The 24,802-nt window shown below is 48.0% G+C and overlaps 2 protein-coding genes across 2 annotated transcripts; both read right to left on the reverse strand.

The window, feature by feature from the left end:
* Positions 1–3,240: 3,240 nt before the first annotated feature.
* Positions 3,241–8,042, reverse strand: J4E87_010076 (uncharacterized protein; the record flags this gene model as incomplete). Its single annotated transcript, XM_049381650.1, has 3 exons — positions 3,241–7,717; positions 7,771–7,836; positions 7,891–8,042. The coding sequence occupies 3 exons, from the start codon at positions 8,040–8,042 to the stop codon at positions 3,241–3,243; spliced, it is 4,695 nt and encodes a 1,564-aa protein (XP_049228646.1).
* A 1,785-nt stretch (positions 8,043–9,827) lies between these two features.
* On the reverse strand, positions 9,828–17,455 carry J4E87_010077 (uncharacterized protein; the record flags this gene model as incomplete). Its single annotated transcript, XM_049381651.1, has 5 exons — positions 9,828–15,869; positions 15,926–16,540; positions 16,603–16,840; positions 16,920–17,065; positions 17,111–17,455. 5 exons carry the CDS (start codon positions 17,453–17,455, stop codon positions 9,828–9,830), a joined length of 7,386 nt encoding a protein of 2,461 aa, XP_049228647.1.
* Between the last annotated feature and the right edge of the window lie 7,347 nt (positions 17,456–24,802).

The raw sequence follows: 24,802 nt of genomic DNA on the forward strand, positions 1-24,802 counted from the left end.
TCAAGCTCCAATTACGGGCGCTAACGTGCCCCCGTGGGGTAGCTGTGGAGAGCGGCATGCAGAGCAAAACAGAAGTCGACTTTAGGTACTGGGACAACACGTACGATTCCATTTGCGACGTGCGCGCCCTTCTGTGCCTCGGGAAACCGCCAAGGGCTGATTCTAGAACGGCCTTCGGCTAATCGACCTGTGAGATACCAAATGAGTACACGAACATTGGTGGAAAATCTGCTGTGTCAAGGTTGTCAACGACGCCCTGCGACAGTCATGACAGCCTCATCTGATCCCCCGTTGACATGAGGACGAGTAAGGCGCGGGGCGTAAAGTCAAACAGCTGACCAACGTGGAAGAAATGGCTGCATCTAATGAGGCAGTCATTACCAACCTGTCTGCTGCTAGAGACGCGATGAACCCTCCTTGAGTTCATAATGCAAGTGCAAAGATGCTTCGCTCGGAGTAGTGCGCGAAGGACGGAGTAGTTAAGCATCCGATGACGAACCAGGCCCGGTCAGCCCTTCGCCATGCGATGCCGCGTTCAGCTTCAAATGGCTCCACGCCGCACTACTCATTTGGACTGTCCATATCGCAGTAGGAAGAGCGGCAACGCGCTTGTCACCAAGCTCGTCGATTGAGGGCATCGAGCCTCCTCTCGATTCCGGTACAATATAGCCGTAGCCCTCTGTATAGCCGATGAACCAGCGGAGTTTATAGTCTCTGACTTCGGGTTCGTCATCGCAGCTTCTTACAAGTAATTGGGTAGGCGGTGAGTTCACAGCGAGTGCAAACGATTGCGCTGGTTCGGTATACGTGGGAGAACGCGTCAAGTCGCGCGACTTGCGGGTCGTTGTGCTGTGTGCCTACAACGTCATCGATGGCCGAAATTGTCGGAGTGTATCGTCGGACTCGTGCGGACACAAATGTGTCTTCAGCTGCTACGTTGGGGGTTGGCAGTGTATTCCTTGCGGGTGATACGCCTTTCACGGCTTGGGCGTCGTGCCTGCTGACTGGGTCGGTCACCCTAGGATGGCGGCGCCGTGTGTCAGAACCGTGGCCACGTGGTCATTTGCGTGATGCTTCTGAAGGGATGATGTGATCCTCCGAATCTGGTGCAGGTATCGCGATATGTGTGCCGTTGTAGTTGAGAGAGCGCCGCGTTCCCTTGGCGTTCGTCATCGCGAAGGAGCTGGCACGCTAACGATGTTCGGTTAGCGCCAAGCAGCTGGCAAGGGCAAGCAATGTGTTAGGCAAATTTCAAGAACTCGCACACATGGCAGGCCGCCTTGAATATAACGCTCTATTAGACTTCGCTTGTCATTCAAAGCTGCTGTAGCGTCGCTAGGCGTTAAGGTTGCGCCCAAGTTGTCGCCAAGATGTGCGCCACCTCACGCTCAGAGCTGAACTTCGTCGCGTTGCTCGAACTTACCGTTGCACGAACTCACTTTCAACTTTCGCAGCCTCAAACTATTTATTATCATCGTAATCAGGGCTTATTACGTCATGCGACGCGCTTGTGAACGCCGTTCGACAGCAGTGTCGTCCAGCGGTATACCTCACTCAGCCTCAGCGCCCGTGAACGACATCGGGTTGGCGACACAGTGGGCTTTGCGCTTGCCTGCTATCCTTTCGCCAGTACGGACAGGCTTTCCAACCACCATGACCACCGACACCGCTCCGGTTCCCGACTCCATCGTCGCGCACACATATACTCCCTTGGGCGGGCCAGATCACATTAAGCAATTCTCTCGACCACCCATATACGAAATGTACGTTATGTATACAGCGGCTGGGCATTCCATACAAGGCCAAGGTCGATTTACTTCCCTCATGCCGAGTCTAATTGGATCAAACGCTCGGTAAGGAAGCTCTTTGGGACTAATACTCCGCGCATCAACCTTGGCTACTCAGATGACCAGCCTCTTTGGCCCGAATGGCAGAGGACAACTATTATGGCAACGAGGAAGAACCCCTTTGTCCGTGATGTGATACCTAGGATGGGCCTGCAACTCGCAGCATCATCGACACAAAGTAGCTTGAGGCAACGAGATCGTGGCCTTGGGCCGAACTGCGACCGTTGGTGGTTCGAACACAACGGGCGTGATCATTTCTTCGACTGTGAACCGAGTACTGAGTCTGAGTGATCAGGTTTGAGGGTTGATTGCGCACTTTTCAGGCGCTTTACAGGCATCTTGTGCCAGCTGAAGCCTGATAGACAATGGGCGGGGCATGCGCGATGGCGTTTCTAGACCTGCCGCGGCTTGTACCGCACTCTACATACGCAGTCTCTCCTCAACCCCTCAATCCTTACTCCTAATTAATACACCGCTATCGTCTTCGTCCTCTGTTCAGGCAGAGAGCACTTATAGCCTACGATATTAACGACGCAGTCAGGAAGGCGATCGACACCAGCTGCGCCTTCTAGACTAAAACAGGACACAGCACCTCCGCAAAGCTCTAAACGAGCCCAGCATTGAGTACGGTCGCGAAGCAAATACTCTCCATGTACAGTCTGTTACGCTTGATGTAAATGTACTGCTGTCCTCTCGATGTACTCATGTTCTTCACGAGATCGCGCTGCCTCGACGATGCTCCAGCCAAGCCCTTCCAGCTAAATGTTGAGTTTATATTGACAAGTTTGATTCATCCTTTCACATACGACCATAGGATCATGAAAATTAGGCTTCCCGTCCGCTCAGCCATATACAAGCATGATACCGGCCTATTAGTAGCTTCGTGGGTGACCAGAAGCGAATCCAGGCTGTTGTATGTTTTTTGCCAAAAAGTCAGAATCTTCTTTTTGCCCATTAAATGGAAAGAGATCGTCAGAACGACCGACCGAGCGACTCAACGCTGGAAGAACACGGTGGGTGGCGTGAGGAGAGCGTTGCTAGATGGCGACGTCACTTCGTTTTTTAGAAAGACAAAGCGTCTCGAGGCTGTCGCGAAGCGCATGCAGCTTCAACCACTAGCCATGTAGGCAAAGACAAAGAAAGATATACCTACTAAGTATAATTGCACGACGGCAGCCTAATTGACAGGTGAGACCTGGTAGATATCACATTGCTTGAGAGTGCAAATCGCCAACCACCAGCAATACAACTTCTTGTTTGCGCGCTCGTCTCGTGATGATCCGATTGCAATGACTTTGATGGTACATTGGGTGGTTGGGTATGTGATGACTGACCAGCAATACAACGATGCGATGAAGTAAACAACACAATTAAAGTATTTCAACAACTCCATCTACCTCGCAGTCCCATTCCCCACCACGGTCCCATTCACACCCCCACTACTAAAGTACGCGCAATGTATCAAATACCTCGACGTCTCCGCACTGAAACCCTCCAACGCAACAGCATCAATCTTGCTCAACGAGAAAGCGCCATTATTCATCTTCGTGTAATCACTCAGCGGGATCCTCAGCACAACCGGACTGCCGTTCATACTGCCATACGCCGCCGTCGCAACACTAAGACGCTGTATCGCAGTCTGGCCATCGCAGCCAAACCCGCCGCTCTGCAACTGCACGTTGAAGCTCGCGCCTGCACTCGCCGTGACGTTGAGAACGAGGTACTGGGATGCGGAGACGTCGGCGCAGTTTTGCAGCGAGTACCAGTATGAGCCTGATACGCTGGGTTGGAGAACTAAAGCGCCGTCGGTGACGACGGGTGCGACTTCCATGGTGCCGTCGTCGCTTTGGACGTAGCCGTGGTTGTTGCGGTTTGCGACGCCGGGTGTGCAGTAGTTCAGCCATGCGTCGTCGGGGCAGTTGCATGTTTGAAGTGAAGGCGTGGCTGCGACGTTGATCAGACTGATGCAACCGACTTTGACGTCGACGTCGGAGGGGTTAAATGCTGAGAGTGCGACGCTGTCGAGCCTGCTGGTGTTCATGCCGGAGAAGTCGGCAAAGGGGATCTGTGCGACTTGGTACGCGTCGGCGCTGGTGAATGTGACGAAGGAGGTGATCGGGACGGAGGAGGGGGGCGAGAGTGTGGTGCACTCCTCGTCTGTCTTCCAGCGCATTGTGACGCGGAACGTGGTGCCTGCGGGAGCGGCGACGGAGAGCTGGATGCCCGTTGCGTTTAGCGTGTTCGCGTTGTAGCACCCGCTGTTGTCGAATTGGGAGTACCAGTATGAGCCGCTTGTAGAACCCAAGACGAGCGAGCCGTCGCTGTCGACAGAGTATGAAGCGAGAGATCCTTCGTCGGTCATCTGGCCGAGCAGTCGGTTGACGCGCGGGACTTCGGGCACGAATGTGCAAGTGTTCAGAATGGTACCTGAGCAGAGCGCGCAACCGGGGCTATCCGCCGGTCCTGTGAAGACCAGGGAGTGGATGCGATACATCGATCCAGGGGAATTGAAGTTCGTCATAACGAACGACTGAAGGTATTCCTGGTTGAAGGTAGCTGGGAAGCGAGAGAATGGAATCGTAAGCTGTGTCGACGCGGCGTTGAATGTGATAGGAACATAAGACGTGACTACATTGGTACCGCAACCATCGGTTCCGTATCTGAAACCGATATTGGCGGTCGCGTCTTGCGGGCCTGAGACAGTGAGGATTATCGCGTCGTAAGAGCTGTTCACCGCTCTGCATTCGGAAGGCTTTGCGAGCAGTGAGTAGAAGTAGGATGTCGTGTCTTTGGGTACAAGGTCGACGTATCCGCGGCTAGTCTGCTTGTAGGATTGCATCGTTCGGTCGTCGGAGATAGCCGCACCCAAAGCGTTGGTCTGCGTCTTGAACTCATTTGGGTCACAGAAGTTCAGCACAACAAAGCCAGTCGGGGCTGGGCAACGTGGGCCGGCGCCGATTGTAGAAGGTCCGCCAAGAAGAGAGATCCATCTCATGGTGAAGTTGCTGGCAGATGAACCGCCGTTGGGCGTGAAGTTACGTAGTGTGATGCGGCTGACCGAGTCGGTGTTGATACCCGAGAATGCCGTGAGGGGAATGGTGATGTTAGAGAAGTTATCCTGGCCTAGTGTGGCATAAGACCTGGTGTTGACAGTGGTAGTCTTACCCTCGCCTGAACTCAATACCACATCGAAAGAGCCGCCAGGTGGACCGCGCGCGTTCAAAGAGACACCAGTGTAAGCAGTAGCATTCAAGGTAGCTCCATCGACCATGGTATCCGTGTAGAAGAACGAGTCTGCGCTCGACGGCAGCAACTGCATCCTGCCTAGCTCGGAAAGCTTCGCGAACGTCATCGAGTTGTTGTAGTCGGTCTGACCAAAGATGTTGTTAATACCAGTGATCCACCGATCAACATTCTGGAATGACTCAATCGCAAGGCCTGGAGTGCGGTCCTCTCCTGGTGCTGTTACACATCGCTTCTGGATCTTGAGGTTGTCGATGTAGATGGGTGTCTGTGCTGGCGAGATGTTTCCGATGCGTATTCCGCGGACATGCTTCATTTCTTGTCCCTTGAAGTCGGCTAGCGGTATGGTAACAGTATGGTTCGAGCCATCGGCAGGAGCGTATCTGGTAACGTCCAAGTACGTGGCGCTTGGCTGTTCGAAGTTGCATCCAGTGTCGTACGAAACGAGCTGCACGTAGAAGGTGCTTCCTAGAGGGGCGACCATATCGAAGTACAAATGGGTGTAGACGGTGGCGTCGAAGCAGAAGCGCGAGATCTCAGTGTAGTATGAGTTGACGCCGCTGTTCGTGGTCGCGGTAAGCTGCAGAGTACCATCGACGTTGTTCGACGAAAGTCCAGTTGCAGCCGTCTGCAACAAGAGTAGATTGACGTTGTTGCTGCCAAAGTAGAGTTCGAGGAAGTCGTCAATCATCACATCCCATGCTATGCATTCCGTATCTCCGATCGGCTTTGGCGTAAAGTCAGGGCATGTGGAGGCGGTTGCGTTGCTGGCTCCGACAGCGAATTTGAGTGTGTAAAGTCCCTTTGCCGTGTTACGCAGTACGACCGCGTTCGTGGTCTTGTCGTAGGAGGGTTGCTGGCAGACCGAGAGAGAGCCCGAGGCAGACTGTATAGCATAGTTCCGTGGAACCTGCAGAGTAAGTCCTTCCGTGCGGCCGTCCAAGCGGACTGTCATCACCGCGGATGAGTTGTCCGCTGCTGTGATGTCTACAATCGCGCGATCTCGGTTGGTCCACCAGTTGGCCATGCCTGTCTGGTTGAAGAAGACTGCGTAAGGACGCACTCTGTCGTGGAGTGCGCGCTGGATCTGGATCTTATCGAACAGGGCGTCTGAGGGATGGATCAAGATGTTGTAGTGACCTCCATACCGTGCCATCTTCTCAATGTACTTGATCTGATTCGCAAAGTCCGAACCCGGGAAGTCGGCACTGCTCATGTTACCGTCACCATCAGACCACTGGAGCGGAAACTCGTAGTACGGAAGCTCCTGGAATGACTCGCGGTTGTGCGTGACTTGGAAGGGAAGATGGGTCAAGTGCGAATTGCCTGCGCATGAAGAGCCGCCGATAATGCCGTTGGCAACGCAGTGGGTGGCCTGGTACTTGCTCCACGCAAGATTACCCGGACGATAGGTGGTCATGTTGTAGCCAGTCTTGAACTCATCGTGAAGTATGTGTCGGATCAACCAAGCACTCACGCGAACCTCTCCCGATGCGGAAGCACCTGATGTGTAGAAAGAGAGCCCACTAGTGCCGCCCTTAGTGCACACCTCTCCATTCGTGGGTGTGCCGTCAGCATTGGGTCCGCACTGGTGGATAACCGGGTAGTAACCGGCATCAGTTCCTTCAATGAACCGCTCTTGGAGTGTACCATAGTCAAAGCCCGCCGCGTTGGGCGAGTGACTGACAGTGTGGCTACCAAAGTCGATGAATGGGTTTCCATCTGGAGCCGTTCGGAATCCACTGATCTGGTAGATGTAGGGAACGCCATACTGGAAGTACGCGGTCTCATAAGCATCGGTGATGTACTTGGTGTGAAGGTTCAAGTTGCCCGCGGCACCTCGATCTTGTGCAGCAGCCGCAATACCCTGGCCATGTGGATACGACACGTACGTGTCGATGTCCCAAGTAGTGGTGAAGGCAAGTCCTTTGTTGTAGGGAACAGACCAGAGGCTCACGAAATGAGGACTGGTGGTGACAATGTTCTTGATAACGCGAGTTCCAATGTCGTATCCGGGGTAGTAGTGTCCATCGTACCATGGCGAATATCCACCGGCCTCAGCTTGAGCCTGAATGTACAGGTATCCAAGGTCCATACCGAAGCTAAATACGTATCCACTGGCGCCCAATGGCTGGTGCTTGACGATCGCTGCGCTGGTAGCGGATGTATCTGCGCTGTCGACACCGTCATTACGAACCAGGTATTTGCCGATCGTTTGAGAGCCGTTGATAGGTGTATAGCCAACATTGATCAGACCAGTCTCGGTGTAGTTCTCAAAAAATGGCATGTTGACATCGTAGTACTCAGTAAAGTCGAAACCTTGGAGAGCTTGCGTCGGTGTCTCAGTGTTCGTCAACTGCAGGACGGACCTGGCACCGCTCGTGTCTACGGTTGACGCAGAAACACCAGCAAGAGCCTGGAGTGCGGTAGGTACTTGGTTCATGAAGATTAGCCTTCCACCCTTCGCCACGAAGGAGGTCAAGGTCGTGACATCCGCAGAGCTCGGGCTGTAGCTCACGCTCGGAGAGGTGTAGATGAGTAGATTCCGGCATTGTGACGAGATATTGAGCGACTGGATGACCTTGACTTGCAAACCGACTGTTTTTAGAGATAGTGTCAGTGGAAGCCTGGATTGGTGTTAACTATTGTATATGCGCGTGTCTGGTGAGACGGGATTCACCAATTGGGGTCTGCTTTATAGCTCGGTAGAAAGATGTTCAGCCCAGAGTCAGGTCCAGCTGCGTGCCTGTCATTGACAAGTTAGTGAAAAGCCATCATGCCATGTCCTTGATCTTCTTACCTTGATTGCGATGGTACAGTAGCTGGCTGACTATCTTCACCCAAATCTGGACTCGCACCCCCAGGCTGCGTGAGCTTGTAAATATCCGGCGAGCTGAAAGCCTGACATATCTGCAGTATAGCAAACAACGGAAGAAGAAAGAATGAACGCATACTTGATGCTTCCCTTGGAACGAGGGGTAGGATTCGCAGAAGGACGTAACGAAGAACAAAAAGAGCAGAACCCGACCTTTTGGTCAAGATCCCAAATCGAGAAACCGACTAGAAGCACGGGAGAAATCGCCTTATCCGAGCCCGAATACCCAAATTGCTAGCCATGCTGGTCTAAGGCCGCAAACTTCATCAGGGCGCGAAATCTGGGAGAAATTCGTCAACCTATCCACTTAGGGTTGTCCTAGCAGGGCACCAACAGGCGACTACGGCACCATGATCGCCGGTACCTGCGCTATTAGCATGCATCTAGGGTAGGAACTCGTGTTCATTGAGTTTGGCGTGGGCCCCAAAGTCCGCACAGACGCTGCATCTCCATAAATAACGAGTTCTCTCTTGTAGGCCGAGGCGCCGGTTTCAGATTTGGCAGCGGGAGCGACGATGATGCATCGAAGCGTCATGGCAAAGAGGCGAACACGATCGGTTTGGTCGTGGTTGAGATGCCTTTGATGCAGAAAAGGAGAGGGTTGGGTAGAGAGTATTGACTGCTTGAGTAGCGCTTACTAGCACTGATGCGTACTTACGTCATTTTGGAACCTTCGCGCCCGAAAAAGGAAGTAACAGGCCTGGTTCCTGCTACACGTACATACGAACAAATCTCGAGATACGAGGTAGTTGCACTCGCTGCATCGCCACAGTCTAGCTGACAGTCGAGAAGCTATGTCGAGGATGAAACGAGGGTACCGCTTCGGCTCAGCCGGCCTTCCCGTTTTTCACGGGAGTCCAGGCCCATGAATACGACCGGAACTCTGGAAGCTGCGTCGAAGACAATGTCTCGAACGCAATCCGGCGGCACTTTTGCGTGGAAACACATCAGTCATGAAGCTTGTTGCTGCTGAAGGGTCGCTTTGTCGCCTCAGGTCTGCATGCTTTTCGGTACCTAGCTACATAGGTAGCACCCGACTACCGGAGAAGTCGGCTCCAACATGTCAGGCGGCGAAGTCAATGCCAAATTACTGATCCATCAATATACAACCTTTGGTTTTTGGTAAACCCAATATAAGGTGTTCCTGTCAGCACCGAAGGTTATGTGCGGATACATCTACACGTGACTCCTGCCAATGCCAAGCCGCCAGAAGCCCTGCCTCGCGTTCCCGTCGCGTGTGCGTGTCCCGCTGTAACACCCTGCCGACCCAGCAGTCGATACAACCCCACCACCGCATTGCAGTAGCCATGTGGTACTGCAGCGTGGCACCAGTTATTCGATTTCGTTAAATTGGACGCACACTACGAACCCCAATCGCTCCTTCCTGATGTATCGAAAGTGCAACGCGCATACCTGCACCTAGCCACGACCAAACCGATGACGAACCTATCAGCGCTCCGAGCCCCATCACCTTGCTTCGAAAGCACGAGACGTGCGCACGCGCACTATACACTGTAGACCAAGGCGTTGGAGTACACGGGAGTTGTATGGCTTCGAACAATACTTGCCAGTGCTGCACGCGCTCGAGAGCTGGATGCCGAAGCACCAGACGGCTCCGTATCCTGCTTCGCGCCCTGCGTACTACGTAGCTGAGGCGCCATACCTTCTATGCTCGGAGCCTAGGCACATGCTCGAATTCTTAGGAACGCCGACTGAATCCTTAGATCCTGATGCTAACGTAGATCTGCCGATGCGCGCTCGTGAAAGTATCCTATCGGTGGAACACAAGGTCACACTGGCTCGACGAACTCTCTTCCTGACGATTACTATACAAACAGGAGTACATTAATACACTAACCCATCTACGGCTTACTCAACTGCTCCTTCCTAAAAAACTTAAAGAACCCCAACGGAATCACCAACTGCGCCGCCAACCCAATCCAGAACCACGGCTTACTCAACCCAGCCACCACTCCGGCTGAGAAATCCGGAAACACATCTCCAGGCCCATTCGCATTGGGAGCCGTCGCCTTCGCCAGCATCGTAACGAGCGTACCGAGAATCTGAGCTAGGACAAGCGACACCGCGATGTGAATCCTGGTTAGAGTCTGCAGGAGCATCATACCAAACCCAACACCCTGAATCGCGTCGAGAAGCCCAAGCCAGAGCCAAAGACTGCGACCGGCGAGCGCACCAGCGACGGGACCGCCCGGCATCCAGGGGACCCAGTTGCCGATGCCGGAGACGCCCCAGAGCATTTGGGCCCAGCGGGGTGCGCCGAGGCCGATGGCGAAGATGGGGAGGAACCAGGAGTGGCTGCCGCTTAGCTTGGCGAAGAGGAAGAGGAAGGCTGCCCAGATTACAACGAAGAAGGCGAGGACGAGCAGGCCGATCGCCCATTGAGGTGCTGCGTGGGAAGACCAGAGGTATGCCCAGCTGCGTCCGTAGGGTGTGCTCAGGAAATAGTTTTGCAGGATGATCATGACGAAGAACCAGCCTACGAGCTTTCTGCGGAGGAGTGTTTTGTAGAAGGAGGGGATCTTGCCTGGAGACTGGTGGTAGTATGATGGCAGAGACGTGATGAGGAGAGCTCCGATGGCGAACATCAGACCGGCTATTGGAAGCGTGATCATCGCGGCCTTGGGCGAAGAGGTAAGCGCATTGCTTGCGTCGGAATTCGCGAGCGTGCTTCCCCAGTAGAAGAGTGCTGTGATGTATAGTTGCTGCGTTCCTTGTATCATGCAAGCGCGGAAGATCCAGGATTTGATGGGCGCGCCACCTGAATGGGTCAGTACGAACAAGAAAGATCGGAAGAGGAGAGCGAGCTTACCTTCATCACCAAAATTCAGCGCGAAGAATATCGAGCCACTAGCCGAAGCAGAAACATACAGCCCAGTCGCAACATTCTGCACCCAGTCTCTCGCCACTCCAAACTCCGCAAACGGTGCAACACCCACGAACAGGAATGCAGCGCCGTAGACTGCGAAAGGCGTGGAGAGAACGAACTTCGATGGCAGCGTGCGAAACATAACCCACCAGACACACGACATGACGATGAAGATCGCACCAACAACATACAGCTTCTCCGGACCCTGGCCCTGGGGACCAGTCAGAAGAGTAATCTGATACGAGTTCGCCGCCATAATCTGCCCAAGCGCGAGGAGAATGGAGTAAATGGGCCAATCGCCAATCCGCGTCTGCAACCAGCGCTTCAGCAGCGACGGGCGTTGGTAGTTCGCACCAAGAAGGAATTCGTCCACTTCACCCGAGGGCCGTGGCGAAGCTTCTTCGCTGTCATTCTCGCTTTCTTGCATGGACGGAGACTGGTAGTGCGAGTAACTCGAACTCCGACTGCCGTTACTGTGCAGACTCTCCCGGGGCCACGCAGGACGCGGACTGATACCCAGACCCGCTCGGCTGTCTTGCGAACGCGCGCGATCGCCGCGACCCAGTCTCTCGGCGCGCATCCGCTTGAACCATTCTTTCTCGCTGTCGACGAGGAATTGCTCGACGCAGAGGTCGTTTTCGGAGGTCTTGCCGCTGAGGGTGTTGAGCATGGATTCGAATTTGGTGTAGTATACGCCCGTTTTGTCTTCGAATGTTGGATCCACTTTCTGTAGGCTGAAATCGGTTGTGCTGGCGTTCTTGATGGTGCTTAGGTCGAGAGCGGAGGATCGGTTTCGTCGGTGGTGCGATGACCGCACGCGCATGGGGAGGCTACTTGGGTCGAGGAGACCGCTTGTGGGTGGCGATCTTATCAGCATGTCGTCGGTCTCGTCGTCTGCAAGCGGGCTGCGGGATCTGCCACGTCCCCGATAACTTGTGTCGATAGGTGGCGAATCCAGTCCGTAAGCGCCCGCAGAGTTGCCTTCGAGAGCGGCCACGGCGAGCCGGCGCTCAGACTCTCGGTAGTCAGCCTCTGCTTGCTCTCGGCTGATGAACATCTCTTGGTCGTGCAAAGACCCTTGGCTCGAAGTTATCGCGCCTTCTGGGTCATACTCATGGATGTCTGGTGTTCTGGACGGCGAGCGCCGCTTGTGAACCTGTGTGATTGCATCACCAGAAGGATTCATCCTTGTTTCATGTCCAGGTCCAGAACGGACACCGAGCGAGAGACCACGGCGAAGTGTCGTCGAGTAGTTGTCAGGGTCATGCACTTCGGTGTCGTTCTCAACAGGCGTTTCCTCGTAGTTGGACAGCCTGTCCGTACTCACAGCTCGAGACTGAGGAGGGAAGAAGCTTTCATCAGGGAACTGCAGCGAGGTCTGCGAAGCCGCAGCCCGTGACCGCGGGCGGAAGATACCCTTGGATGCCGAGTCCTTCTTCTCGTTGTGGATCTTGATGGCAGTCTGCTGGAGGGTGTTGAGATCTTCCACCCACTTCGCGACCGGAAAGCGCTGTTTTGCGGATCTTGCTCTCATGATCGCCCTTGTCTCGGTCTTTGACTCCAGGGCGTCTTCGATGGCTGACTTGAATTGGTGCAGCATGTGTTTGGTGGTTGTTGATTCGACCGTAAACCACCATCCAGGCATCTGGCCAAGACCGCCGACGCGAGCACCCACACCAAGCGCTCCTTTCCTACCGAACTCGACAGCGACTAGACCGAAGGGCTCATCGCGAGATGGAATCAGGGCGAACTCAGCTCCTGTGAAGATGAAAGGCGGGAGCGCAGTGAACTCGGGCTTGGAAAACACGCGCCTTGGGTATTTCTCCATCATCTTTCCGAGCTTGAGAGCTGCAAACTTCCCGTAGAGGTCGATGACGGGGCCTATGCAGATGAGCTGCACATTGGAGTGCTTCTCGAGAACGGCAGGGAAGACATCGGCGATAAGATCGACACCCTTCTGATTACTCCACCGCCCAACAAACACGAAAAGCTCCGCCTTGGGGTCTTCCTCCAGCCCAGCCCACTGCTGAGCCTGAATCCTCAAATCCCCACGACTAGCCTCATACGCCGGATCAACAACGATATTCTCGTTTTCCTTCTCCGGTTCCCAAGGAGCGGTGTCACTCGGATCAGGATTCGGTAGTCTGCCAACTTCCTTCAGACCCCAGAAGATAGGGTAGCGAGCGTAGGAACGTTTGCCATACTTGTTGGAGACACCGACGGCGCCAAAACCACGTTGATGGATGCGGAGGTAGCTTGCGCCAGCGTGCAAAAGGTTGAAGACTTCGCCGAATTGGACGTACTTTTCGACGACTGAAGGCTCGAGATTGTATACGCGGCAGACTTCGTCGCGCTCCTTTGGTGTGCGCATGGGCCACAATCCCTGGAACTCTGCGTTATGTAGGGAGAGCGCACAAGGTATCGTTCGTCCCTTGGAGAGCAAATACAACGGTGCTGCAGCGCCATGGTAATCGTTGATGTGGTACAGATCGATAGGAAACCTCTCGATGGTCAGAGCGATGCAGGCGTTCCAAGCGCTGTAATACACAGCCGAGTCCAGATCATCCATACGGGGTGGATAGGGCTCGGTCTTGGTCTGCTGTCGAAAGATTGGCGCATCTAACAACACGTATGTGATGTTGTTGAGCTTGTGATACTGGACCTGGATCTCGTACTCAGTATCGAGAATGGTCACCGTCATGGGCTCCGCTGGTTCATCGATAGGATAGTCCACCCCACCGACGCAAGGAACGACCCAGATCAGGTCTTGATGAGGCAAGTTCTTTCCCATGAGCTGTGCCATGACACCCAATCCACCGATCTTGATCTTGATAGCCCAGTCCTCGATATCGTATTCCATGGTTGCAATAAGAATCATGGGCCTCTTCTTGCCGGCACCAAACTTGCCGATAGCCGCAGCGGGCATGGGTGACGAGTCTCGCGACTTTAGAAAGCCTAGACGCGGAGTAGACCTTTTCAACTCGACGACATCATCAGACTGGATACTTTCGAATTTGTGACCACGACGCCAAAAGGCCAAAGATGCGAAGAAGGCAAGACCCTGCGCACTCACACCCGTCTGGTTGAACTTGACACCATAGAAGGCACCCTTGTAGATCCAGATACTGATTGCAGCTGTCACCACGGGTAGAGACCAGAGAAGAGCGAACATGATCAGTTGTATGAAGCGATTGCCTGTGTAGACAAGCTTGTATGCCAGGGTCGCATCGTCGATCTCAACGCGATACGCTAGGTACGGTCGAGGTGGCAGGACAGACATGTTGAGTACATTCTTTGCGAGAGAGTCTGGGGGCAGTCGGTCCAGAACACCATCGTTGTCAACGTCGCCAAAGACGAAACCCGCGTCGGGCTTACCGCCAGGATTCATGCCCCAGACATTGACTTGCGCGACCGAAGGCCATTCGGTCATGATGTGTAACTTCCACTTCCCATCTTTGCCAAGATCGAACGAGCTGTCGATACCGGCATCGAAACCAAATTGGTTGTACGGCCCGTGAGCAAAGAGATGTGGAAAGCGTCTTGGTTGGCCCTTGTAGTTCGTGTCGGTGTGCTGGATGTGATCGCTACTTCCAGTCACGCGGTTCCAGTATTGAAGAATGACGTGCTCGCCCTCCCATCTTTGACGTTTGGTACCGGACCAGGGCTGTGTTTGGAGGTTGCTGTTCCCGCCTTTGTAGTCTTCCCATTGGCTCCAGGTTGATCCCCAATTGGTAGAGTATCGCCATTTGTCGGCACCCGGGGCGACGTGCGACACGTGTAAGCCCTTGGAGTCCTTCTTGAGTGTGCCGGTAGTGTAGTTTGCGATACGAGGGAAGACCATTGGGTTGTTTCTAGCTCCAATCCGGATCATGAAGCGATCGTTGGCGTTCGTGAAGCGCTCTCCATCCTTGGTAGTGGCGTTCTTGACGGTGACAGTGTGAATGCCGTGAGAGACATCCTTCAGAGTCGCTTTCCAGCTCCATTTAGACGTGGAGCCACCGACAAGAGTCGATACTAGCGACGAGATATCAGCACAGTCGACAGTGTCTTCGTCAACTGTTGCAGAGAAGTCATTCTCGGTATCAGATGTAATGACGAGGTCCTTGGTAATCTCATCGCAATCCATCGCTTCGGAGAATTGCAACTCAATGTCAAGTGAATCCCTGTCTCCTGCCCCTTTCGTCGACTCGATTTGGGCATCATGGCCTGGCGAGAACTTCGTGATGACGGGGATAGGATCTAGCCAGCTGGCCTTTGGCACATACGCCCGGAAGTCATACGCCTTCATATCGAGCTCGTCGACGCAGCCATTGAACTCCTCTGAGCCGTCGATGCCTAAGGCGGTAGAGCTGTTCCCGAGTTTGATCTCATCGTACGGAGCGAACAGGTTTTTGACTGTCGTTCCAGCGTCAAATGCGGATATGAATGCTCTATCCTTGTCTTTACAGTCGAACTTGTAGCTGACATCGCGATCCTCGTTGGAGTAGACAAGCCAGATTTGCGATGATCCAGTCCCTTCGGTCAGGTTTTGTACATCTGGATACTGATTCCTCATGACACTCCACATCCCGAACTCCGATTTCGTTCCGTTCGAGCCCGGCAGTTGCACTAAGCGAGTCTGATTGGAGAGCGACTGGAGGAAATAGCCATCGTTCAGTACTGGATACTGAGTACGGCGGTGATACATGTTCTTGATGATGTTGTGAACAGGATGCGAAGGGTCTCGGTGATCTTGGCTAACGGTGTCGTCGTTGCAGCCATCAAGCACTGCTTCCAGTGGCATGTCGTAATACTGCGAGGTACCGAGGCGGTAGCAACCGTGGTTTTGCCACCCTTGTGCTGACGAGATCGGCTGTCGACCGAAGATGTAGTTGGCAGCAGTGCTGTCAAGGATGTAGAAAGCCTGTTCTTCGCCCCAAAGAAGTTTTGGAATACCTGGCATGTGAATTGTGGTGACGAAAAGGCCGAGCAGCATTCTCTCGGTGCCTTGTTTGATGGCGGGCCAACGGAAGACGTCCTGATGTTGTTAGTACTTATGATAGGAATGGTGTAGAGATGCTGGAGAGAGCCCACCTGGTTCGTGACTCCATACATGTGTCGCGGATCAAATTCCCCACTCTCGGCATTGACGAAGTCGTTAGTGGTGAGAAGTGTATTCCAAGCATTGACAAAGTTGACGGGAACATCGTATCCTGCTTCCAGATTGCCGTCTAATCCAAGAAAGCGGGTAAGCGATCGATATGTGCTGTAATGAAACGCAGCACCATCCAACGCTTGTTTGCCATGTGCTCGCAAGAAGTATTTATCATCCGAGTTGTTGGTCAGCGTGACGGCTTGAGTGATGTTATCCGGAACCTGGTCGGGTTGCCTTCCGCGTCCAAGGTAAATGGACGCAAAGTTGTTACCTCCTGTGATCTCGCCGGGCATGAAGAAGTTGTTCTTCCCATACTTTCGCGCGCATTGTCGGACAAAGTCGCCAAACTCAGCTTGCGCTTCGACCGTGACTTGTGTAGCTTTGTCGAATCGGAAGCCATCGATATCCAGCATCGCTATTGTAATGCAAGAAAAGTGTTCGATCTTTTCTCGGACCGAAGGTACCCATTCTCGGAGACGGTCCTGAACGGAGGCGAACTTGGACAGCTGGCGCTGCCAGTCGGGGAACACACCGAATGCTTCGGTATCACCATACTACGAGAGGTAGATCGTTAGTACAACTACTCTGCTCCTCGCAATCAAGTTGCGTAACATACCTGATCAAACTCGCTGTCATAGCACCCGACAAGCCTGCTAAAGGTCTTATCCGAATCCTTCAACACCGGTTGCCCTGACTCGTTCCAGAAGTTGGGGTATGCGCATGTGTCGTTATAATTGTTCCCGAACGAGAAGTCTAGATACTGGCGGTTCGACTTCCACTGCACTTTGTGTTCTTCTGGGCGAAATGGTGCTGTCTCGTTGAGGAACCCCTCGAAGCCAAGGAGGTCACCCATGCTACACACGCGATTAGCAAGAGCGATCGGGTGTCACTTGTGCTACGTACGTCGACATTGTGTGATCCAGTATCACATACATCCCCCGCTTGTGGATGGCATCGACAGCTGCTCGCCAGGCTGCGATATTTCCGTAATGCTTGTCGAGAAGCGTCAAGTCTAGCGGCGAGTAGGAGTCTGCCTTCCATGGATTGTTGATGAAGGGCGAGCCGGCGATGTAGATGCCCTATACGTCTCAGCTCGAAGTTCATGAAGCAGTAGAGCTGCTTACCTTGATACCCAGTCCTTGAATATAGTCCAAGCTATCTACCAACCCTGCCAAATCGCCTCCATGTCTCAACTGATTACTCTGCGAGTCCTTTTCGTACACCGTCCCGTTGATATCATCATTCGTCGGGTCGCCGTTGACAAATCTATCCAGAAACAGGGTGTAGAATGGGAATCGCCAATTCTTTGGTGATGGGTGAAATGTGTGGTCCTTCCATTCGCCTGAGTAGTCGAGGGGGTTGATAGCTGCTTCGTTCTCATTAAGATTGTACCCAACAAATGCTTTGTCGAATCTCAAGCAAGAGACGACGGAAACCAGAACTAGCTGCAAGAGCGTGAAATGCAGCATGTTGAACAAAAACGCTAGGAGAGGAGTTTGGAGACGGATGCAGCCGTAAGCGGCGCCATTCGGAGACCTTTATCTCGATGACCACGAGGGCTTAAGGAACAGCCTTGCGCACATCGGCGAAGGACAGAGCGGTGTTTGACAAACTGCACGCCTCGACTCGCTAACGCCAGCCAGATACCGCAGTAAGTGCAGTTGTTAGAAACCAAAAATAGCGGTCGCGACATATCGTTTGAGTACATCGGTCCCGCTCTTGATCACCGCATGAGACAGAGCTCAGCCATCGGCGTGGCTCTGGCATGTGCATCGTCTCAGATCCTACTGGTCGGTTACCGAACGTTACAGCGGTCTGCTATGGTAAGGCAGTTGCATTGCTGATGATTGCCGTCATCATCTGATGGAAACCTCAGACTAGTTTGCAGTGAGACTCGTCAAGAAGGTGGTGTGATGGACAAATGTCAGAACGTAAAGCTGCAGAAGGGAAGTGTAACAGATGGCTTGAGGCTGAGATGGCTGCTATCGGTTGGCCGAGAAGTGAGTGAGGTTGCACAAAGATAAGCGGCGTAAGATGCTTATTGGGACGGGGAAAGTCAGACACCGCCGACGTTGCACATGCTGGCTTGTCAGCAACGGCTTAAATTACAGCTGAAGCAGATAGACCTGGTACTCTGGCCAGTAGCTGAAAGCTTGCATGAAACCTGCCGCATCCTTTAGCTTGCGACCGTCCTCAGCCGTGGCAACATTCCTCATTCGCGAGTGCGGGCAAACAACTTCCGAGGGATTGAAGGCGGGCGCCGGTGCGACGATGTTGAGGCTGAGAATTGCGCTCTTCGCTCACTAATCGAATTCGAAGATAGAGTCGACGAAAAACAAAGCATGGCACGATGAGGGTATCCTGCCTTGGTACTGCGATGGCGCATAGGAAGTGCCGGTGAGGGGAGCCTAAGATGAGATGAGAGTAGCAACTGGCGGGCAGCCTGCAGCAAGCCATCACAGCTTTCGCAATGAATGCGATACCTATACCTTTTCGTTTCTTCCGATAAGAGCGATGGTAACACGAGATACTGGATGTGTTTCGGATGAAAGCAGTTGGAGGCCGCTGGTGTTGGAAGGAGCCGGTTGCAGTCGGGCCGACTCTTGTCGCACTCAACCTGCCTGGTCGCTGCCTGCTGCTGCCTGGATGATCACCACGCCCGCCTTGGCATGGTATGAGTATATGTCAACCAGCACCACACATGTAGAATGTAGTATTATCGTAGATAAAATTAAACGATGGCTACCACAATAGCTCCAGAACTCAGACGTTCAAAGCGCAAACTGGACGAGCAAGCCGCCAACCCAGTCCCCACCACCAACCATGCATCAGCGCCCAAGAAACGTGCCCGTAAAGCCACAACATCAGACATCACACCCATACAACCACGTCCAATATACACCACCTTACCGCCCTTCCTCACCCTCCCACGAGAGCTGCGAGATGAAATCTACAAGCACGTCCTAGAATCCGACAACACATCAACGCTCAAACCCGGGGCCCGAAACATCATCACACGCTGCGGGCTCGCCGGAGTAAACAGACAGATTTGCTCCGAGTACATCGATGCCGTCCTCTTCCACGCACCCGTCATAACAACCACAGTGCGCAACCACAACTTCGCACCCGTCGTCACGTTCCTAAACCGGCTGTCGCAGGCTCAGCTGAAGAAGCTGAGTAACGATGGACTTCAGGTCGCTGGGGCTTACGACAGTCGTGCGGTGCCGATGCGCAAGATATGTATTGTCTTGTCGTATACTGCTGGTGCGAAGGATAGCCATGCGCAGCTGAATCGCTGGCTGGATAGGTTCGATAACCCTGATAAGAGGGGTTTGGGGATTGAGTTCGAGTACGAGGGTGATGGGACGTGGCATAAGGGAGGGTATAAACAGAGACCTAGGCCGCGGGTTGGTGCGAGTAAACGGTGGATAGAAGAAGCGCAGAAGGTTAGAGATGGCGGTCGTGGTCGGAGACGGAATGGGTGGTATGCAGTTTATGGGCGGAGGTGCTGAAGGTCAATGGACTTCTCGTGTCGGATTGCGTGGACGCGGTATTGTGTGAGCTGGAGCGTGTAATCTGCCCAGGTGTGCCCAGGTGGAGAGACATCTTCCTCACGTGATCGTGCCATCGGCTTCTGCATCCCACCTGCACTTGCCCGCGTGCATCTAGATCCGCAACCCCATCAGCAAGAATCTCGTGTATGCGCCGCTTTACCCGCAAGTTACCTGAACCAAGTCATCCCCTTCCTGTTTCCCTTCCCTTTCGCAATAACCCAGCGCACTTATACACACTTTCCAAGGTCGCACCAAGCCAGAGCACCCACGCGATCCAAGACCCGACGCGCGCTGTCACTCCGTCTTGACACCGCTAGCTCCAAACTCTGTCGGCGAACAGCACTGCGCCTGCAGTAGTCTTCTGGCAGAAGCTCAAAGGGCGACTGCATCCTCGTATATGTACTCAATGCTAGCTCCGGACTGCGGTAAATGTAAACCTTGGAAAGCTCGAAAGTCTAGAATCTGCGAATGCTGTTTCGGTGGATGGCGGATCTGCGATAACAACAATCACATATGCGCATCGAACTGCGTGTCGAACAGTATGCAACTCAATAGCGAACGCATCGCAAGATGACGTGCGTAAACCAAACATCCCGATGCCAGTGCGTACAGTCCATCTAACTAAGGGCATGCCAAGACATAGCAAGGTCTAACCTAACTAAGTAGGTAGCATGCTAGCGTTGCCCTCTAGCTTGCTACCTAAGAAAATAAGCAAGATTAAATTTCTAACTAATTCTTAACTAATTCTTAAATAATTCTACTTTAACTAAGTATAACCTTTTTAATATTATATATATAAAAAAACTTTATATTATAAAGTTATAGAGCTTAATTATATATATAATTAAGTAATATAAAGCTTTTTTTATATCTTTTATATTAAAGAAGTTTAGTACCTTAAGTCTAATTTAGTTATCTTTATAGTAAAATAATATTAAAAGATATTAAAAAATATTAAAAGACTTTAAGCTAGTTCTCTTTAGAACTACTAAATAATTTTAATATTAATTTAGTATATATTACTATAGTAATATAGTTATTTTAGTATAGACTTATTTTATACTTACTTATATAACTTTCTAGTTTATACTATAACTAGAAATAACTAGAAATAATATAATATATAGTAATAGATATAATACTAATAGAACTAGCTATATTTATTTTTTATTAACTTTAACGTAACGCTATATTAACTATCTAAATACTTAGTAACTAGTAAAAGTAACTACTTACTTAAAAGTAATTCTAAATAACTATTATAGCTTTTATTTACTTAACTATAGTAATACTATAGTAGTAAAACTAGTAACATAATAATAGGCTAAATAGCTATTAGGCTTAAGAGTTAGTGCACTAGAAAAAGCTAGGTCTAAACAGCGTTTAGATAAGAATAATAACTAGATATATATATATATAATATAATTAACTATATTAAGTACCTATTCTAATAGAGATACTTCTAATTACTCTACTATATATAGTAACTAACTAAAACTTAACTTATTTAGTCTTCTACTTTAAAAAGGCTACGCGCTATCTTTAAGTGCGTATTTTACCTACTAAAGGCTTATTAGAATAATAGTTTAACTAAGCTTTAGAAGAGACATAATTATTACGTAATATAATAAAATAAGTAATAGGTAAGTATATAAAATAGAGAATAAGATAATATATAGAATAGTATACTTAAAAGATGTATAGAAGTAAAACTATAAGCTATAGAAACTTAATAGTATAGATATCTAAGAAGTAGGCGCACTAAAAGACCTCTAATAATATAAATAATTAAATAATAATAACTACTATATAGGCTAATAGATAATATAGCTATAGTAGCGCTATGCTAAGTAATATAAAGAGCTAGACAAGAGGTTTAGACTAAGCTAATTACTCTTTAGATAGCTATATAGATAGAAAATAATATAATAGAAAGTATATAGCTATATTATTCTACTAAGAATAAATAATAAGACTTAAGAAAAGTTAGAAGAGCTAACGTAGTAGATCTTAATTCTAGTATAGCTAGAAAAAAAGAAGCTAAATAATAAAATAGTAGTAGAAAGCTATTATAGTATATAAAAAAGGTAGTAATAGTTCTTCTAGTAAAAGATACCTAACTTTATTAGTAAGTAAATAGTTAAACCTAATTAATAGCACTTATACGTTTAATATTTACACTAGCTATTATACTATTTATAATACTTATATACTATCTTATATAAATAAGTAAGAGTTAATCTAATAAAGCTAAGATTAATAAATAATCTAAGTTAGTTACTAAAGTCTCTTTAAAAGCCTAGTTTACTAAATAACTATCTTTACCTTTCTAAACTAAGCTTATAAAACCTAAAGTAATACTTATATTATTCTAGAAGAATATTAAGATACTAGATATTCTAGAGTTCTTAGGCACTACTAGCTAGTAGTTTTAAGCATAACCTCTAGTATAACTCTAAAATAATAATATAGTAAAGCTTCTTTAGATAATAGCTTAGTTTCTCTAGTAGCTAGGTAATTACTCTCTAGTCTATTCTATCTAGCTTTCTCTATACCTATTAGAGATAGTTCTAGTATTTAATAGAACTAATATTACTATGTTTCTTAAGCGTTTTAAAAATATATTAAAGTACTATAAGTTTATAGATAAGATAAAGATTAATTACCTTTTAGTGTACTATAAACTTAAGTAGAAAGTAATTATCTAAGTCTTAAATAAATATTCTAACGCTCTAGTTACTAAATTTTAGAAGAAGTTTAGAGAGGCTTTTAGAAAGCTTTTTTATACTAATAATAAAGACTAATAGAAAGCTTAGACTAAGTACTTTAAGCACTAGCTTCTCTAGTACTAAGTAAAGTCTAATCTAAATATTAAGAAGTACTTATAGAAGTTTTAGATTTGTAGTAAGCGCTATATTAAAGTATTAACTATTAATAAAAATTACTAAGGTTTCTATCTAGTTAAAAGACTACTCTTTAAGTATACTATAAAGATACTTAATAAGTTTAGCTTAAAGACTAATAATCTAAAGATATTTAACTATACTAAGATTAGTAACTACCTTACTACCTATCTAAAGGTAGAAAAAAAAGCTTATATACTTAACCCCTCTAAAGTAGTTAAAAAGATTATTCTAGAAGTTAAATTTAACCTAGCGCAGCTAATAGCCTATTAGTAACCTTAGTAACTAGCACTAACTCTCTAAAATAACTACACGTAGGCTTTTTAGCTACCTAAGCTTAATATTCTACTCTAAGATAAGCTACTTAGACTTTATACTTTCTAGTCTTCTCTAGAAAAAGTACTTACTAATACTAAGGTAAATAACTTAGTTAATAAGATACTTAATCTAAAGATTAATTATACTAGCCTAAAGATAGAACTATAGAAGATCTAGTAGATCTACTACAAAACTAAACTTATAAATAACTCTAATATATATAGTAAAGTAGACTATTAAGCTAATAAACGCGTAAACTACCTAAGAGCATACCTACTCTAAGACTAGAGGTAATTCTAGCTAAATAACTAGTATTAACCTTAGTAGTAGTAGTAATATAGTAGTTACTAATAAAACACTAGTTAGACTTTCTATAATAACTTCTAAGGCTTTTAGAATCTAGAAACTAGATATAATTAAGGTACTATAAATAGATAGGCTCTTAGAGTAACTATAAATTATTAGGTATATAATAAAAGTAATTATTATAAGTAGAACTACCTAACTCTTTAAGTGTATATAGATAAGAGCTAGCTTTATATAGATAAATAGAATATACTTTAGTAAGATACGCTAGAGAACCTCTAGAGTTATATTAATAATCTAAGCTAGAAACTATAGGCTAAGAGTATTTTAGCTAAGATTAAGTAACAATTTCTAAAGAAGAATATTAACTCTCTTATAGTTAACGCCTAGTTTAGTAACCTAAAGACTCTAATTAGTGTAGAGAATAACGCTATTTTAGTTTAGCTTATACTAGACTCTACTAGAAGCCTCTAAGTAGATAATATAGAATAATTCTAGAAGCTTTTAAGTATCTTTACTAAAGATAAATTAGACTACTACCTACGTCTAGCAAACCTAAATTAATATAACAACACTATTACAGCTATAACTATTTCTAGAGTATTCTTAGAACCTAAGAAAATAGTATCTTATAATTCTTCTAAGGTTTAGAAGAAGATAATACTATAAAGACCTAGTAATAATTATATCTCTTATCTCTAAGATTATAAGAATAGAATAGAATACTCTTTAAGCTATTAGACACTAAATAAGAAAAGAGTTATCTAATTTAGTAAAGAAGATAATCTTATATAACTAGATAATAGAGTATCTAGAATACTATAAGAATAATTAGAACTAAAGCCTAAGATAACTAATAAGTAACTAAGAAAGTGTAAGATTATTAATAAGCTTAAGCCTAATATATAGGCTATAATCTATAGTATTCTAGGTACTTTAATCTCTTTTTAGATTAGTACTCTTCTTAGTAATATACCTAAAGTCTATAAAACACTATTTAACTCTAACTATATAAATAAGAAGCTAGATAGGTTTAAAGTTAATATTATTAAGATATTAAAGTAATAAGCTAGATAAGAGAAGCTTTAAGAAGAGAAAGAAGAATAGAAGTTTAATAAGCTTTTAGGCGCTATAGTTAATATAATTACTCTTAGTACTCTCTCTAACTACGTACTAGTAGAAGTAGAAGCTAGTAAAGTAGTTAACTACTATAGTCTAAAAGTAGAATACTAAACTAACTAGAAGATTAGCTATATATAATAGTATATTATTATAGATTAAGGCTAAGAGTATAACTCTAAAAATATAGATTATAACTACCTAAAAGATAATTAAGCGTATAACTAACTAATAGGTATTAAGTACTTATATTAAAACTACCTAAAGGTCTCTATTAATATTAAAGAGAACTCTTTTCTCTATCTCTTAGACTTAGGCGCTAAGCTAAACACTATTAAGAAAGAAGTAGCTAAGAAAGCTATATTACTAATTATATTACTACTAGGTAGTATAAAGGCTACTTAGATAGTTACTATAAATAGAAGTATAGTAAGCTTTATAGATATTATCTAGAGTGTCTCTATTATTATAGAGTAGATTAAAGTCTAAATAAACTTCTTTATTATAGAATTCTACACTAATCTAATTATTCTAGGTAACTCTTTTCTAATAGACGCTTAGGCACGTATTAAGTATATAACTAATAGATTAATATACTATTATATCTTTAGTGTAG

Source organism: Alternaria ethzedia (genome assembly GCF_023757985.1).
Source record: "Alternaria ethzedia strain BMP 0044 chromosome Unknown scaffold_42, whole genome shotgun sequence".
NCBI lineage: Eukaryota > Fungi > Ascomycota > Dothideomycetes > Pleosporales > Pleosporaceae > Alternaria > Alternaria ethzedia.